General features: G+C 33.6%; 1 protein-coding gene across 1 annotated transcript in view; it reads left to right on the top strand.

Annotated features, from left to right (window-relative positions):
* Positions 1 to 512: 512 nt before the first annotated feature.
* C14H14orf39 (chromosome 14 C14orf39 homolog) overlaps positions 513 to 15,867 on the top strand; it is a 43,937-nt gene continuing 28,582 nt past the window's right edge. The window contains exons 1-10 of the mRNA XM_075948258.1: positions 513 to 561; positions 649 to 705; positions 1,866 to 1,992; positions 4,101 to 4,190; positions 7,811 to 7,998; positions 8,087 to 8,129; positions 9,847 to 9,967; positions 11,377 to 11,465; positions 13,765 to 13,889; positions 14,557 to 14,654. Of these exons, the coding sequence (XP_075804373.1) occupies positions 513 to 561; positions 649 to 705; positions 1,866 to 1,992; positions 4,101 to 4,190; positions 7,811 to 7,998; positions 8,087 to 8,129; positions 9,847 to 9,967; positions 11,377 to 11,465; positions 13,765 to 13,889; positions 14,557 to 14,654 (987 nt within the window). The remainder of the gene's footprint in view (positions 562 to 648; positions 706 to 1,865; positions 1,993 to 4,100; positions 4,191 to 7,810; positions 7,999 to 8,086; positions 8,130 to 9,846; positions 9,968 to 11,376; positions 11,466 to 13,764; positions 13,890 to 14,556; positions 14,655 to 15,867) is intronic.

Genomic DNA, 15,867 nt, shown 5'->3' on the forward strand with positions numbered 1-15,867 from the left:
CGCCCCGTCTCTCCAAGGTCCAGTCCTGTGAAGGATTTAAGAATCCACACTGGCCCCCGCCCCTTACAGTTGTTACAGAAGTTTTAAAGTCTAGGTCAAGATGTCTGGAGGTCTGTGGGTTCTAGTATTCAAAGACTTCCCGCCATACCCAGCACAGACTACCCACAAGGACGGTTTCCAGAACTTTCCATCTTGCAGCGCCTTTCAAAGGCCCATTCATTTGATCATTAGGACTCTGGAAGCGCTGGCCACGAATTCGCCCTCGACTGGATGAGGCTCTCTCCTCCCCATGTTTTAATCCACCTGTATTTTTCTTGTAAGAATGCTGTATTTGCCAGGCAGTGGTGGCACACTCCTTTAATCCAAGCACGTGGGAGGCAGAGGCAGGGGAGTCTCTGTGAGCTCAAGGCCAGCCTGGTTTACAGACTGCTATATTTGAAAGGCTACTTTATATATGATATTTTATGTATGGTTTCTGAAAGTTTTGTTATTTATTTTGCCCAGGATCCAAGATGACGGACAGCCTGTTTGTCAGTTTGGACAGGCTTTTGTTAGAATTTGGTAGGTATAAAATGAAAATAAAGCCTTTTGTATTAAAATTTGACATTTAACCATGAAGTCAAATTACAAAAGAAGTGTTTATTTTAGTTTTCCAGTATGAACAAGACAAAAGTACTAAAGAAGCTATGGTTCAAAGAATTAATAGTAAGTAGTTTTGTATGAAATAAATATTTTCATTTTTTATTTTTATTTTATAGTTACACTGCTTAGAGCAACCTATAGTTGTTTGTGTGTGAGATCTTTCTTTTGAGTAACAATGAGCTTATCTTAGGGGTAATAGTTGTGACAAGTGTTGGCAATGATAAATGTTTGTACTCAACATTTTGTTAAGAATTTCTCAGAAATAATCCCTTATATACAGCATTTTTCCCCTTCAAATAACAAGGTAATTTCAAATATTTGAATTTTTTTCTCTTGAAATAACAGAAAACCATAGGTTGATAAATGACATGCTTTCAGGAAGAATGATTTTTGAAAAAATAATAAGTAAAATATCAGAATTAAGTAAATAAATGCAATGCTTTTAATTTTTAAAATAGTTTAGTTCTATTTAGTTTTGAAAACATAACTGTTAATTTCTTAATATTCTAAAAAGAATTTTATTATCTTTTCTGCAATAAAAAATGGAATATTGATTATTTCAGGACTGGAGAGATGGTTCAGTAGTTAAAAGCACTTGTTGCTTTTGTGAAAGACTTGGGTCCGTTCCTAGCATCCACACTGATTCACAGCTTCTTGTAACTTTAGTTTCAGGGAGTCTCGACCTCTTCCAGTCTTCACTAGGCATGCACATAGCCACGTGTATACAGTCAGGCAAAATACTCATACACATAAATTTTAAAAAATTATCCCAATTAAAATTGTATCTTTTTATCATTTAATCATGAGTAATAAGCGTGTTGATGTATTTAACAATTGATGTGCAATGGATGAAATTTAACATTTATCAAAAATGAAAGCCTTTGATAGTATCATTAATGAATAAATGTTTACATGTTTCATTTAAAGCATTTATAGCTTTAAATGCCATCTAATCTAGCCCTCCATTGTAAAAGATGGGGGGCAGGGCCATTTGTTTTTCTTTAGTCTTATGTCCTTCTTAGCTTCTAGTTCTAGGACTAGACCTGGCTTTGGTTCTCTTAATTTTTAGTATAGATGCCTGTCTCTCTCAAGTCTTGCTTCCTTTCCATTTTCTGATTTTCCTTCTTTTAGGTAAGTTTCCATATACTTTTGTTTTTCTGGTATGTTTGTTTATTTTGAATTTATGATTTCTAGGTAAATAAAACAAACATATTCTTTTTCAGCATGCCTTGAAAGTATTAAAGAAAACAAAGCAAATGTTTCTAATATATGTGAAGCCATTAATAAAACAGATGAGGAAATTGCTTATTACTGTAAACATAGTAAAGAAATGAAAGACTGCTATAGTAAGTAAGTATTTGACAGAAATGAACTTCCATTTATTACAGAAATGTTGAGTTGGGAGTATAGCTCAATGGTAGGGCACTTGCTTAACATGTGCAAGGACTTTTTTTGACAACCACAGACAAAAATCCTATTTTAAAGTAACAGTGTTTTCTCTGTCCCCCTTCTCTCCCTTCCTTCCCTTGTCTTCCTTCTTCGTTCTCTTTTTCCTCCCTTTTTCCCACTGGGAATTGAACCCAAGGCCTTGTATATTCTTCCCTCACACTGAACTAAACCCAAACTCCCAAGTTAGTATCCATATTAGCAAAATAATTAAATTATCTAGTTATATGCAACTACAGAAGGACTTACAGAAGATTTCACAGAAAATCAGAAATAAGAGTTATTATAATCTCACTAATACTTAGTTTAAACAGAATTTTGTAAATTGAGAGTATTGGCACATGCTTATATACTAGCACTTGAGAGATAGAGGCAGAAAAATCAGAAATTCAAGTTTGTCCTTAGTTACATAGATTCCCAGGCCAAGTTGAGATATAAGATTCTGTCTACAAATAAACAAATAAATGATTTTGGGTGTAAGCTTGGTATGTAAAATTGCTATTGATCTTTGTCTTTTCAAGGTCTTAGATTTCTGTAAAAATTTAAGCTAGGGACTGAAGAAATGGCTCAGAGTTAAGAGCACTCACTGCTCTTGCAGAGGCCCAGGGGTGATTTCCAGCCCTCATATAGTGGCTCACAACAGGCTGTAACTCCAGTCTCAGGGGTTCCAATACCTTCTCTGGCCTCCATGGGCACTGAATGCATTTGGTACATAAACCAACATGAAGGCAAAACACCCATACATTAAAAAAAATCAATCTAAAAATTTTCAAGGTAAAAACTTCTTTTAAGAAATATGTCTTTGGATTTATTCACTCATATCTTACTTGGTTGCAATTAAGTTGCATTTCTTATTTAAGGTTTAGCTGTAGGAAAACACTATATATAACTGCCAATATCCAACATTAGGTGGTCTCATTAATTTGGGTATTTACTTATTACTCAACAGTCAATAGAATTATGACATGCATGTTTGATATGGAAAGAAGTTAAAAGTACATTAGAAATAGAACAAAGCAATAATAAAACATCCTTCATAGTATGAACCCAACTAATAATTATATATCAGTATTTCCAAAATTAAGAAGATCCAGAGGTTGTATATCAAAATGTTTGTAGTGAATATTTCCTTAGTGATTAGTGTGAGCATTTTTAAATGCACAGAATATATGTATATGTAATCTTTGAACCTCTAATTCTATTCTGGAGAAAACTTTCTAAGAATTGATCAGAAATATAGACAAATAAATGTTTAAGTTCTGCTCAGCAAATGATAAAAGAGGATAAGTTATATGTGATTATGACCTCAATATTGTTAAAATGATAGTAAAATCTGGAGATAACTTATTAAAGTAGTAATACTAGTTACTTAATATTAAGAATGCAGATACTGGTGCTGCAGGCCTTTAATCCCAGCACTCGGGAGGCAGAGGCATGTAGATCTCTCAGTTGAGGCCAGTCTGGTCTACAGAGCAAATTCCAGGACAGTCAGGGCTGTTATACAGAGAAACCCTGTCTCAGAAAAAACTAAAAAAAAAGGGGGGAGGGAGAATGTAGATAGTTATTTTTCTATATAACTTTTCTGTACTTACAGAATGAACATGCTTAAGTTTGAAGTTAAAAAATATAAGAAAACAGAAAATTTCACGTACTACTTAGAACAGAGGTGCCATGGTATTCAGTAATTTTAGATTTTTTTCCTTTGTTTTTTGTTTTTGTTTTTGGTGTTTGGTTTTTCGAGATAGGGTTTCTCTGTGGCTTTGGAGCATGTCCTGGAACTAGCTCTTGCACACCAGACTGGCCTCGAACTCACAAAGATCTGCCTGCTATGTGCTGGGATTAAAGGCGTGTGCCACTACCACCTGGCCTTTGTTTTTTTGTTTTTGGAGATTCATTGTTCTTTAAATGATTACATTCTTTTTTGTTCCTATAGCCATCCCATTATATTCATTTATCACTTTGAGATGGTAATCACATTGAAATGGTAATCACAATTATAATTTTTTTCACAGCTGGAAGCCAACATGTGATGTTTTTCATAAACATGAAGATTATATACAAGATCAACTTACTATTTATCAAGAAACCAATGAAAAAGACAAGTACAGTATATATATTTATATATAATATATTAAATATATCAGTTCCATAAATTAGTATTGTCAGGGATTATATTTATTAATTAATTATATAATTACTAATAATTAGTATTAGTAAGAATGGTAATTGAAAAATGGAGCAAGTTTGTATTCTGAGGGTTTTAAATAAATGAATGCTGTGTTCCATTGTAGGTCTGTTTATTTATTGTAAATCTCTATTTTGGGTGTGTTCAGCTACCATCTCAGATATAAATTATTTATCAGAAGCAGCTATTGTAGCAGAATTATTCAGTGATTCTTATAGGAAACCATGTAAAGAAATACATGTAGAGCTAGCTCATGAAAATTTGGGGATATTGACTTTTTTGGAAATTACAGTAACGTAATTGGGTGGAAGCAATACCTTTAAATGTATTTAAATACTTTAATTTAAAAATACACATGCAAGAATTTTGAAAAAAATTTAGGTTAGCATACAAAATAACGGTATCCGTCATGGCATGTTTACACATATGCGTCATTCCTTGCTTTCATTTGCTTCCTTCCCTCATTAATCCACCCTGTGCTCCCTCCCCACTTCACTAGTTAGTCCCCCTCCTACTTTGTAAAGTCATTGCTATTTCCCACCTCTCTTAAGATCTCTTCCTTTTCTCTCACTTCTTCCTCCCCTTTCTAGTTTTGTTAGCCACACACACACCTTTATATAAAAATACACATACAGATTAAATCTAGGTTCTACATATAAAAAACCTGTAATACTTTATTTTCAATGATGAACCCTAAAAGAAGTAGGGGTGAAAGTTATATATTTGGAGTTTCTGTAATTAGAAATCATGAAAATATGTAAGATGTCTTAAGGAAATGTATGGAGCAAAACCAGGAGCATGATAGTTTGAATGAGAATGGCTCCACAGGCTCATATGTTTGAATACTTGGTGGACTGTTTGGGAAGGACGGAGAACTGTGACCTTGTTGAAGGAGGTATGTCACTAGGGGTGGGCTTTGAGTTTTCAAAAGCCTATGCCATTCCCAGTCAGCTCTTGTTCTCCCTCCTCTCCTCTCCTCTCTCCTCTCCTCTCCTCTCCTCTCCTCTCCTCTCCTCTCCTCTCCTCTCCTCTCCTCTCCTCTCCCCTCCCCTCCCCTCCCCTCCCCTCCCCTCCCCTCCCCTCCCCTCCCCTCCCCTCCCCTCCCCTCTTCTCCCCTCTTCGTCTTCTTCATCATCTCTGTCGTCATGGACTTTAACCTTCTGGAACTGTCATCCCCCTATAAACTCTTCTATAAGTTGTCTTGGTTATGTTGTCTCTTCACAGCAATAGAAAAGTAACTAAGACAAGGAGGAAGCTGGAGTATACCATCTATATTATCCCATCTACCTTTTGCCTCTAGGCTTTTTATCTTTCTCTATTTCTGTATACCTTCTTTACTTTTTACTACATGGCTTGCTGGGTGGCTGGCCCCTGATGTCCTCCTCCTTTTCTTGCTCCTCAGTCCTCTCTTTCTTCCCAGTACCTCTTTTTCTCCTTCAATTTATTCTCTCTGTCTGCCAGTCCACCTACCCTTCTTTTACTTACCTAGCTACTGGCCATTCTGCTCTTTATTAGACCAGTCAGGTGTTTTAGGCAGGCAAAGTTACACAGCTTCATAGAGTTAAACAAATGCACCATAAAAGAATGCAGTACATCTTTGCATCATTAAACAAATGTTCCACAGCATAAGCAAACATAACATACCTTTAAATAATATTCCAAAACAATAATGTAGGAAACCTTTAACTGAGTTAGAAATTTACACAGGTGGCCCTACATATTTTATTTGGTATAGGTGCAGATTAGACTTTGAAATTCCTAATGGTCAAGGCAATGTAGAAATATCATCAGGTTGGGACTCAAACTGTTCATGTAAAAACAGTTCAGTTGCCTAAGATGAATATCTTTTCCTGAAACTTCAAACAAATTTCTTTCCTGGGTCTTCAAAAAGAGGAAATGGAGAATGGAGTAATTAAAATTTTGTATGTGTGCATGCACATGCATGTGTGCTTATATCATTAAATGTAATTCATGGTCATTTAAGATTTTTAAAAATGTTTAATTTATTTAATGTGCGTGTTTTTTGTTTTTTTGGTTTGTTTGTTTTTTTTTTTTTTTTTGCCTGCATGTGTGTCTGTGTACTGCAAATGTACCCAATGTCTCTGGAGGTCAGAAGAAGACATCAGCTCCCTTGAAGTTGCAATTATAGAGTTGTTAAGTGCTCCTAACTGCTGTTCCATCTCTCTAACCCCCCTCTCTCTATGTGTGTGTATATTATGTATACATTCACACACACAAATATATAATTTTTAAAGAAAAATGTTTCAATGAGAAGCTAAAGCAAATCAATCCAAATATGTGTCTTTTAAAAATAGAATTTATTCTAGATAACCTTTCAAGCTAAACAGAGGTATTTAAGTGGAAGCATTTGTTTTCTAAACCAGTCATACAGATAATTTGAATTGATGACTCAGTATCAGACATTTAAAAAAAGGAAATGAAATAATGCACCAGCCATTCTATCTTTCTTATCTACCTCACTTTTCAGACATGGTTTCACTATGTATTCTCAACTAGCTTTCAGCTTGGTATATAGCCCACCCTTGCTTCATACTTTAAATTCTCTAGTCTCATTCTGCCAGTTGCTTGCTTCTAATCTCTTATTCCTGCCTAAGTCATTCATGAGAACTAATATTGCTACTACTTGATAGATAATGATGACTTTTCTTGAATCATCACTTAGGAAGTTATGTGGTCTTCTGGGATTACTATCTGGAGTATGTTTGGTAATAAATATGTGTTGTGAACAAGATGGATAGATGCTAATTTCATATGGTATGTTAGCTTTCTTAAAGGTATTTCTCTATTCCCTTTTACTGTTTTCCCAAGTTCCTCCAAGTGATAAGTGATTAATTAGCAAATACACAATTTGGGAAAAGCTTATTTAGAGGCTCAACTTTCATATATTGTTAAAGAGGACAGAGTTTAGTAATAGTGTCTTCTGGACAAGACCGGATTGCCACAGTTATTAATAATAGCTCTGGTTGTCTGCACACTGTCAAGACAGCTTTCTAGCATGGAGTCAGAAGGAAGTTCATGAGCCCCACCCACTGCTGAGGAATTATGGATAGTTGATGGCTTTTCTGGGTATAGAGAGTCAGTTCTCTTTAAGCATGTAGCTTCTGGTAGGTTGACCATGCTCCAGTGGATGGCTGCACAGCCAGAAATCTATGGACAGTACCAATTGGATCAATTATTAACAAAAAGAAGACACAACATTGGGGTTGGTGGGACAGTGGAAATGGATCTGTGAGGAATTCAGCGTGAATATGATCAAAATGCATTGCATAAAATTCTCAAATAATGTTATTAAAATGATGAGAATGTATGGTAATTGAAGAGGATTAAGGAGTGCATGAATAACTCAGGTAATAAAACAGAAGTATGGTGGAGGAGTTAAAGAGAGCTTGAAAGACAGAATATCCAGGGAAATAAAGATAAGTAAATGATTGCCATTTATGCTTAATGGAATAGACTTTAATAAGTGATATTTGATAAGTTTTTAGATTTCTATATAATTTCTTTTAATTTTAACAGAAAAATGTATCATGGTTATATATGTCAGTATGAAGATGTTTTGAAACAATACCAACTAAAATACTCAGAAACACGTTTTTCATGTAAATATTATGAGAAGAAAAAAGAACATGAAGAACTTCAAAACAGAGTGTTGGCATGTACTGAACAACTAAAACATTATGAAACTATTCTTATGGAACTTCTAGGTATTAACATTTTTATTATATATTGCTCTAGTTACTGCATTTTTACAATGAAAAGAATATAATTCTCAACTACAAATTTGTTTTGCAGTTCCTGCTCCGTTCTCATCACTTACTAAATGGACATTACACATGTATCCAAAGCAGATTTCACTTATAATTTTATTAGATAAGTATAATTTCTGTTATTAATTGTTGGTTTTTCAGTTTAAGTCAAATTTTTTTAAAGATTTATTTATTTATTAAGCATACAATGTACTGCTGGCAAGGAACGCACCAGGTCTCATTACAGATGGCTGTGAGCCACCATGTGGTTGCTGGGAATTGAACTCAGGACCTCTGGAAGAGCAGCCAGTGCTCTTACCCTTTGAGCCATCTCTCCAGCCCCAGTTTAAGTCAAATTTTAAAAATCACTTTAAAAGTCTTCTGGGGTTAGTTTCCTTATATACCCATGTGATCAAAAGCAAATAACTTAAGAGAAAATAAAATAGTATGTGCATCTGGCTTTAAAATAGCAACCAAATGAAGAATGTTATCTTTCTCTGTCTTTTAAAAAGTTCCAGATTAATTGATTTTTAATTTCGCTTTAGGACAGAAGGTAGTAAGAAAGTGAGTCATAATTATTCATTTTGAAATGTGTTGGGTAGCTGTCTTGTGCTGGGAAATGCTGCAATTACAGAACTCCCTTGAAAAGAACTTGAGTTTAGCATGGGAAATAGATACATAAATAAATCTGATAAATACCACTATAATAGATAGTTAAGTAATTCTTAAATAGTTTAAGTCTCACCTGTTTGTCAAAAAGATCTGTGATGATGAGCTTAAAACTTTAATCTTCTCTAAACCCTTAGAATCCTTTATATGCTGTTTATCGGATTATAATTCTACTGTGCTGTCTTTTTTATCCATGCATTCTGTTTTGTTCCCATTCCCATTCCAAAGCCATTGTTTTAATGGCTCTACTACTTGCTTTTTCCATGCTTTGGTTTTAGACTGTTTTAGTTTTTTATTTGCTGTGCATTAAATTCTCAGTGGGAAGGATCAGAACTTGGTAATTTAAGATGCAGCTGAGTTTAAGGGATTGAGTATGATTTGGGAGGACATACAAAGTTTGAATGACAAAGAGGTAGATGGAGGTAGGAAGAATTGAAGAATTAGGGTTTAAGTTTTTATATGTAAATTTTTAAATAGACACTTTTGGTAATACACTTGATAGACTATTCACTTGAAGTTTTGGTTGTAGCATACAAATCATGTATAAGGCAAGATAGGAAAGGATTTAAAAAGTTTCCTAAGAGTTTTATTCATGGTTTATTATTATAATTAGTCCTAGTTTTCCTAAGTGGATTATACAGTAACTTAATAAACTATGTTAATAGCTGGGAAATACTCTATAGGTATAAACTATTTCAAGCAGGAAGACCAGATGGGGAGCTCTTTTCAGTTATACAGGATACACTGATGAACATTATGGATAAAGAAAAGGGAAATTTGAGTGGGTTTTTAATGTTGGCTTTGGAATAAATAAATGATAGAAACTTATGTTAAATTAAATTTGAATTGATTATATTTTATTAGTTATGCCAAGTGATATAATGAACTTGCATAGAAAAAGAAGAGAATTGTACCTTGTAAAAATATTTCATTGAAAGAAAAAAAACCCCAACAATTATTCTTGATAGAATGTAAATTTTAAGTTCATTAATATACTATAGGTAAACTATTTGTATTAGCATTACCTGTCTTTTCAAATACTAATTATCAATTTTGTGGAAAATACATATAAATAGTATATATTAATTATATAATAAATGTAAAATTTATTTTGTGCCTGTTCCTTAACATAAAAAGAGTTAATTTGAGATATAAAACACAAGACATTCTTAAATGTGCCAACAATTTTACCAAGAGATCACTTGAATTGGAGAAAGAAGCAAATGATATGGAAATAGAAATTAATTCTTTAAATAAGGTATATATCATATTTTAATATATTGTTAATGTATAAATATGATGATAATATTAGTCTATGGTCTTAGAAGAACAGTTTTTAAAAGACAGTTTAAGTATAGAGAGAGGCCAATTTATTTGTCTTAGTGAAGCCAAAATATATTTCAGGTTCTGAACTTATGTAACTCTTAGTTTGGGGGAATAGTTTGGATTTCTTTGAGGTATGAGGAAAGAAGATGAAGAGAGAACAGGATGTAACTTAGTTGTAAGAATTGATTTATTTTTTTCGGTGAAGGGTCAAACCTAGGCACCAGTGCTTGTCAGGCAATTGCATTACTGGGTGCACCCTCAGCCAGAATTTAAAGAACAACAGTGTCTTTGAAAGAGAAAACAAAATAGTAAATAGTTGAGCGATTTGGAAAAACTTATAATTATAGTTTATAACATTTAAAAATCTAGGATAAAAATAGTTTTTAGAATTTTTCTGTAATACATTTCTGTATCATCCCTTGAGTTGTTGATTTTCTTAATTAATTTAGATTTATTTATTTTATTTGTATGAATATTTTTTTCTACATATATGTGCACTACATGCAGGCCTGGTGCCTGTGGAGGTGAAAAAAGGCATCAGATTCCCTAGAACTAGAGTTTGGGTGGTTGTGAGCCATCATATAAATGCTGGAAACTGAACCTAAGTCCCCTCTAAGAGCAGCCAGTGCGCTTAATCATTAGCCATTTCTCCATTTATGACACAGCAGTTTTCACTAAATACTACCAAAAGTACAAATCTGAGTTTCTAGGGGAAAAACAAACAAACAAGCAAACAAACAAACAAACAAACAAAAAACCCAAAGTGTATTTATTAGTTAAGAAAAGTATATATGTCTGACTGCACTGAAGGCTCTCTCTCTCTCTCTCTCTCTGTGTGTTTCTGTGTCTCTGTCTGTCTGTCTCTCTCTGTCTCTCTCTCTCTCTGTCTCTCTCTCTGTCTCTCTCTGTCTCTCTGTCTCTCTCTGTCTCTCTGTCTCTCTGTCTCTGTCTGTCTGTCTCTCTCTCTCTCTCTCTCTGTGTGTGTGTGTGTACATAAAGGCCAGAGATCAACACTGGGTATCTTCCTCTAATCTTCTCCACCTGAAAATGAAACTTATCCATTTGGCTTGACTGACTGGCTAGTGCACTTGAGAGATCTGTTTGTCTCCACCTCCCCAGTACTGGATTACAGGCTCATCCCCTTGTACCTAGCTTGTATGTGGGCACTGGGGATCTGAACTGAGATCCGTATGCTTTCAGGACAAACTCTTTGCCCACTAAATTTTTCTCTCTTTAAATTCCAGGCAGTGCTTCTACCATAGTCTTCCAAGTTCTAAGAATTGCAAGTATGAGCCGTCATGAAGCTAATTATCTTGTTTTTCTCATTTTTGTTTTTAGCAGATTGCAAGACTTTTTGAAAGTAAGAATTTTTCAGAAGCACTAGAAGAAAAGAATAAAAATACAGAAAAGAGAAAAGAAAGTAAAGAAATGTATAGGTAAACTTTAAAACTGAATTTAATATGAATTCTACAGCTAAAATTTTCAGTCTGTATCTGATATTATTTTATGCAAGCAATTTTTCCATTAATTTTATGAAATTATTATTTCTGTAACTATTATGAACTAATATCCAAAACTGCTTGTGTTTAGGAAGACCAAATATAGCATACAACAAGAAATAGGGTAAGAGCACCTCATCTGTTCTTGTTGTTGTTGTTGTTTGAGACAAGGTTTCTCTATAACAGCCCAGACTGTCCTGAAACTTGCTTTGTGGATTAGTCTGGCCTCGAACACACAAAGATCTGCCTGCCTCTGCCTCTCAGGTTCATCTGTTCTATAACCTGTCAGTATACAAAAAAATTATCCAGTTTCTTTAGTAGGACTGCAACAGTTACACAATAGAGAAGCAGTGTTTTTACCCTTTTTTAAAACTTGACTTGTTACCAGCTTTACTAGTTCTTTCTTACCTTAAAGAGTGAAGACGAGACTCCAAATTCTTCTGAATCTGCATCATTGTGTATTTTATTGATACTTGTGGAGATAATACAAGGATCAATGAGGCATAAAAAACACAATGATTTTACCTGTTACTATAAGAGAGGAAAATACTTGTATTACTTATTGATGCTGTTTCTAATCAACTTTCTTGTTTTTGAAGAAAAAGACACATAGCCTATTTTAGTTCTTAAATTTCACTCCTTGGACTCTATTACATTTATCCTAATATATTTCCAGCATACTCTCCTCCTGAGTTAATTTCCATGATCCTACTTCTTTGGCACTGTTATATTGATGCCGTCTTTCCTACATATTACTTATTACCTCTTTCAGTTTGTCATTAATTTTATGTATTTATATAGTCTATGTATTTGCAAATATATAGAATTTTATTTTGTGTACACTTCAATATAATATTATAAAAATGTTTTATATTAAGAGGAACTTATATAATTAGTTAGTGGTTTTTATTCACTATATACTACTTTACTACTCATGTTTTTGCTTTTTATAGTTTCAGTTACCCATGCCCAATCGTGATTTAAAAATATTAAATGGGACATTCCAAGAATAAACAAATTGAACACCATTCTAAATAGAATGATGAAGTCTCATGCCATGCTGCTCCTTTCCACCTAAATTGTGAATCATTCCTTTGTCCAGTGAATCAGTGTTAGATGCACTTCCTGCCTGTTGTTTGTTTAGTATCCATCGCAGTTATCAAATAACTGTGGTGGTATCCTGTGTTTATGTCAAGGATAACCTTTATATTTAAATTGGCTTCTACATAGAAGAGTAGCAATGCTGGCAATTGTGATATGTCAGAGAGAGACTATTAAGTGTTTTCTTTAAGTGATAGTTTCAACTTAAGGGATGAAAACAACAATATACTTTGGTTGTTAAGATTTGTGATATCACGGATCTCTGGGAGTTCGAGACCAGCCTGGTCTACAAGAGCTAGTTCCAAGACAGGCTCCAAAGCCACAGAGAAACCCTGTCTCGAAAAAAACAAAAACAAAACAAAAAGATTTGTGATATCAAATTTATTTGAGAAACTCTGAAGAAGGAAGAAATAAATACCACTTTTATTCTCATACTTTAATATAGAAGTTATACCTACAGAGTACAATAATTTCTTAGTTAAGATGGAAAAGACATTAAGAATGTGTATGCTACTATGTATAAGAAAATATGTAAGCTTTGGTACTAGTTGTTGTTTAAGCAGTCATTGAGGGTTAGGGGCCATAGAATATATCTTCTGTTCACAAAAGGAGAATGATATATTTTTGATAGTGTTTATACTTACTTGATTTAGAAAAATTAAATAAAGTTATTCTTACAGAAAAAAGGTTAAAATACACATTTATGGCTATAATATTATATTGCTTTACTAATTTTTGTATTCATGATAGTTGATTTGTTTCTAAATAAATCTTTTTAAAATTTGAAGTACTCTGAAATCTATGTAATTTATAGTGAAAGTGTATAAAATGGTTTTGGTCTTTAAAAAATATTTGTGTTTAAGAGGAAGAATGTAGTACACTGGGAAGAGCATTGTACTTAATCAGGACAGTTCTGGCATTATTGTTATTAATTATACTATTACTATTATTAATTATACTATTACCAAGTAATTTAATTCTGTGATAAAATCTGTTAAGTGCTCTGCAAAACCAGTATCATGATTTGCAAAAATTAAGAGTTTTAACTGTAGAATATTGAAGTATCCCTTCTGGATACTTAAATTTAATTTTTACTTAGCTAATAGTGAATGTAAACTTTTCTCTTCAGAATTTTTGAAAAAGATGAGCACATATTGAACAGATCGTCTCAGAGTAGCCAGTTACTATCACCTTGTGAGTCTCAGAAATTTGTAAGACTTATAAAGATGCATTCTTCAGAACCAATAGTTAAAGGTACAGAATTTGTTTATCATTTAGAAACCTCATTTTTTTTACTTGACAGAGAGAAAATAAAAAGTAATTTTAGTTATCACTTGGTGTAAGCAATGGCAAACAATACTGAAGATGTATAGGCATGGTAAAGTAACATTTTAACTATTCTTGAGAGCCAACAGCATATTACTTGTACACATATCTTTTCATTTTTGGAAAGGAAATCATTTGTGTAATGCTTTTTAAAAGTGTTATAGTCTGGTAGCACGAATGTCAGACGAGGATGATTAACTCTATACTAAATGGACAATTGTAATATAGTGATGGTTGTTGAAATGTTTAAATAAATTTCATTCAGTGGTCTGCAGATTAATCACATTGTATTTTAATTTTTTTCATTAATATCACTACTCTGTCTTCTTTAGAATTTTAGGAGTAGTTTTGTCACTTGGCCATTTTGTCATTTCACATTAATAATTATTGTAATAACTAGTATATAGTAGTGAATTAGAAGGCTTGAAATAATTTCATATTTTAAGATAAATACTCTTAATGTTGTAGAGGTGAAGGCTTGGTCCAGGTATGTAGCTCAATGACAGAGTGTAAGCTTAGCATATGTAGGCAATAAGTTTAAGATCGTGTTTGGTTTTGTTTTTGGAATTAATTTGAAGTAATATATTTAATCTAGATAAAAAAGAAGAAAATTCAGTCAATCAAGAAGAAAATTCAGTCAATCAGTCAAAGTTTTCTAGTAGTGATTTGAGACAAAAGGAAAATGATTCTCAGGTGTGTTTTTCTGTTTTTAATATCATAAATGTTTCCATTAAATGAGATAATAAATGTAGGTAGGATACAAGGATGTATGTGTGTGCTTGTGTATACGTGCATGTACATATTAAATTAGCCACTACTATTTCCTCATTGTTTAAAACATGTAGAGTTTCAGTATGGCATTCAGTATAAACTTCCCCTTGTGACTAAATATATAAAAATTTTTTAAAATTATCAAACCTGGTAGTTAGTAGATCAAAACTTTTGAGAAATGTCTGTTAAACCCTTCATTACAGTACTGATTGCAAAGGCTGTAGCCCCAACAATGTTTCATAAAGATTTCTGTCACTAGCAAAATATCAGAAACAATTTTTTTTCTTGTTTTTTCAAGATAGGGTTTCTCTGTGTAACAGTCTTTGCTCTCTCTTTGTAGGTCTGGCTGGCCTTGAACTCACAAATCTCTGACTGCCTCTGCCTCAGGTGCTCGTATCAAAGGCACACACAACCAGGCCTGGCGACAATTTACTTATAAAGAGGAAAAAAAAGTGTGACTCCTACAACAATATAGATTGTTGCTCTTGATTTTGGTTCACTACCAAAGCTTAAAGGTTCAAGACCCTATTGCTGAAGATACCATACATTTCCAACACAGGACTTAGAAGATTTGAGTTTGATCTAACCTGGAAGTGTCCCTGCTGAAAACTAGTTCTCTTGGTATTTAAAGATGCTATTTAAGCTGCCAAGGGAGAAAAATAAATAATATTACTACATCCAATAAGGCCTATGAACCACAACAAAGAGGTGTATATCACTCTCTGCTTTATTCCATTGAGACAGTGTCTCTCACTGAATCTGAAGCTTGATATTTCAGATAAGGTGACTGGCTCATTGAGCTCCTGGGACCTGCCTGTGCCAGCATCCTATGCCCAACTTTTATTTGGGTGCTAGAAATTCAAACTCAGGTCCTCATGCTTGCACAGCAAGTGCATTACCAAAAGCCATTTCCCTAGCCCCTAAAAAGTACGTGTATAGTGTATATACAGAGAGACAGAGACAGACAGGTCTTGAGATATAGTGTTGAGTGGTCTCCAACCCAATTTCCTTTTGCCTCTGTCTTATAAGTACTGGGATTATAGGCATACATGACCAAAAACACACGCACACACAAACACCACTTAACTAATTCTAAATAATTTGCTGCCTTGTCATAATGAAAAATAGAAGTAAA

This window comes from Microtus pennsylvanicus, chromosome 14 (genome assembly GCF_037038515.1).
Source record: "Microtus pennsylvanicus isolate mMicPen1 chromosome 14, mMicPen1.hap1, whole genome shotgun sequence".
NCBI classification, from domain to species: domain Eukaryota; kingdom Metazoa; phylum Chordata; class Mammalia; order Rodentia; family Cricetidae; genus Microtus; species Microtus pennsylvanicus.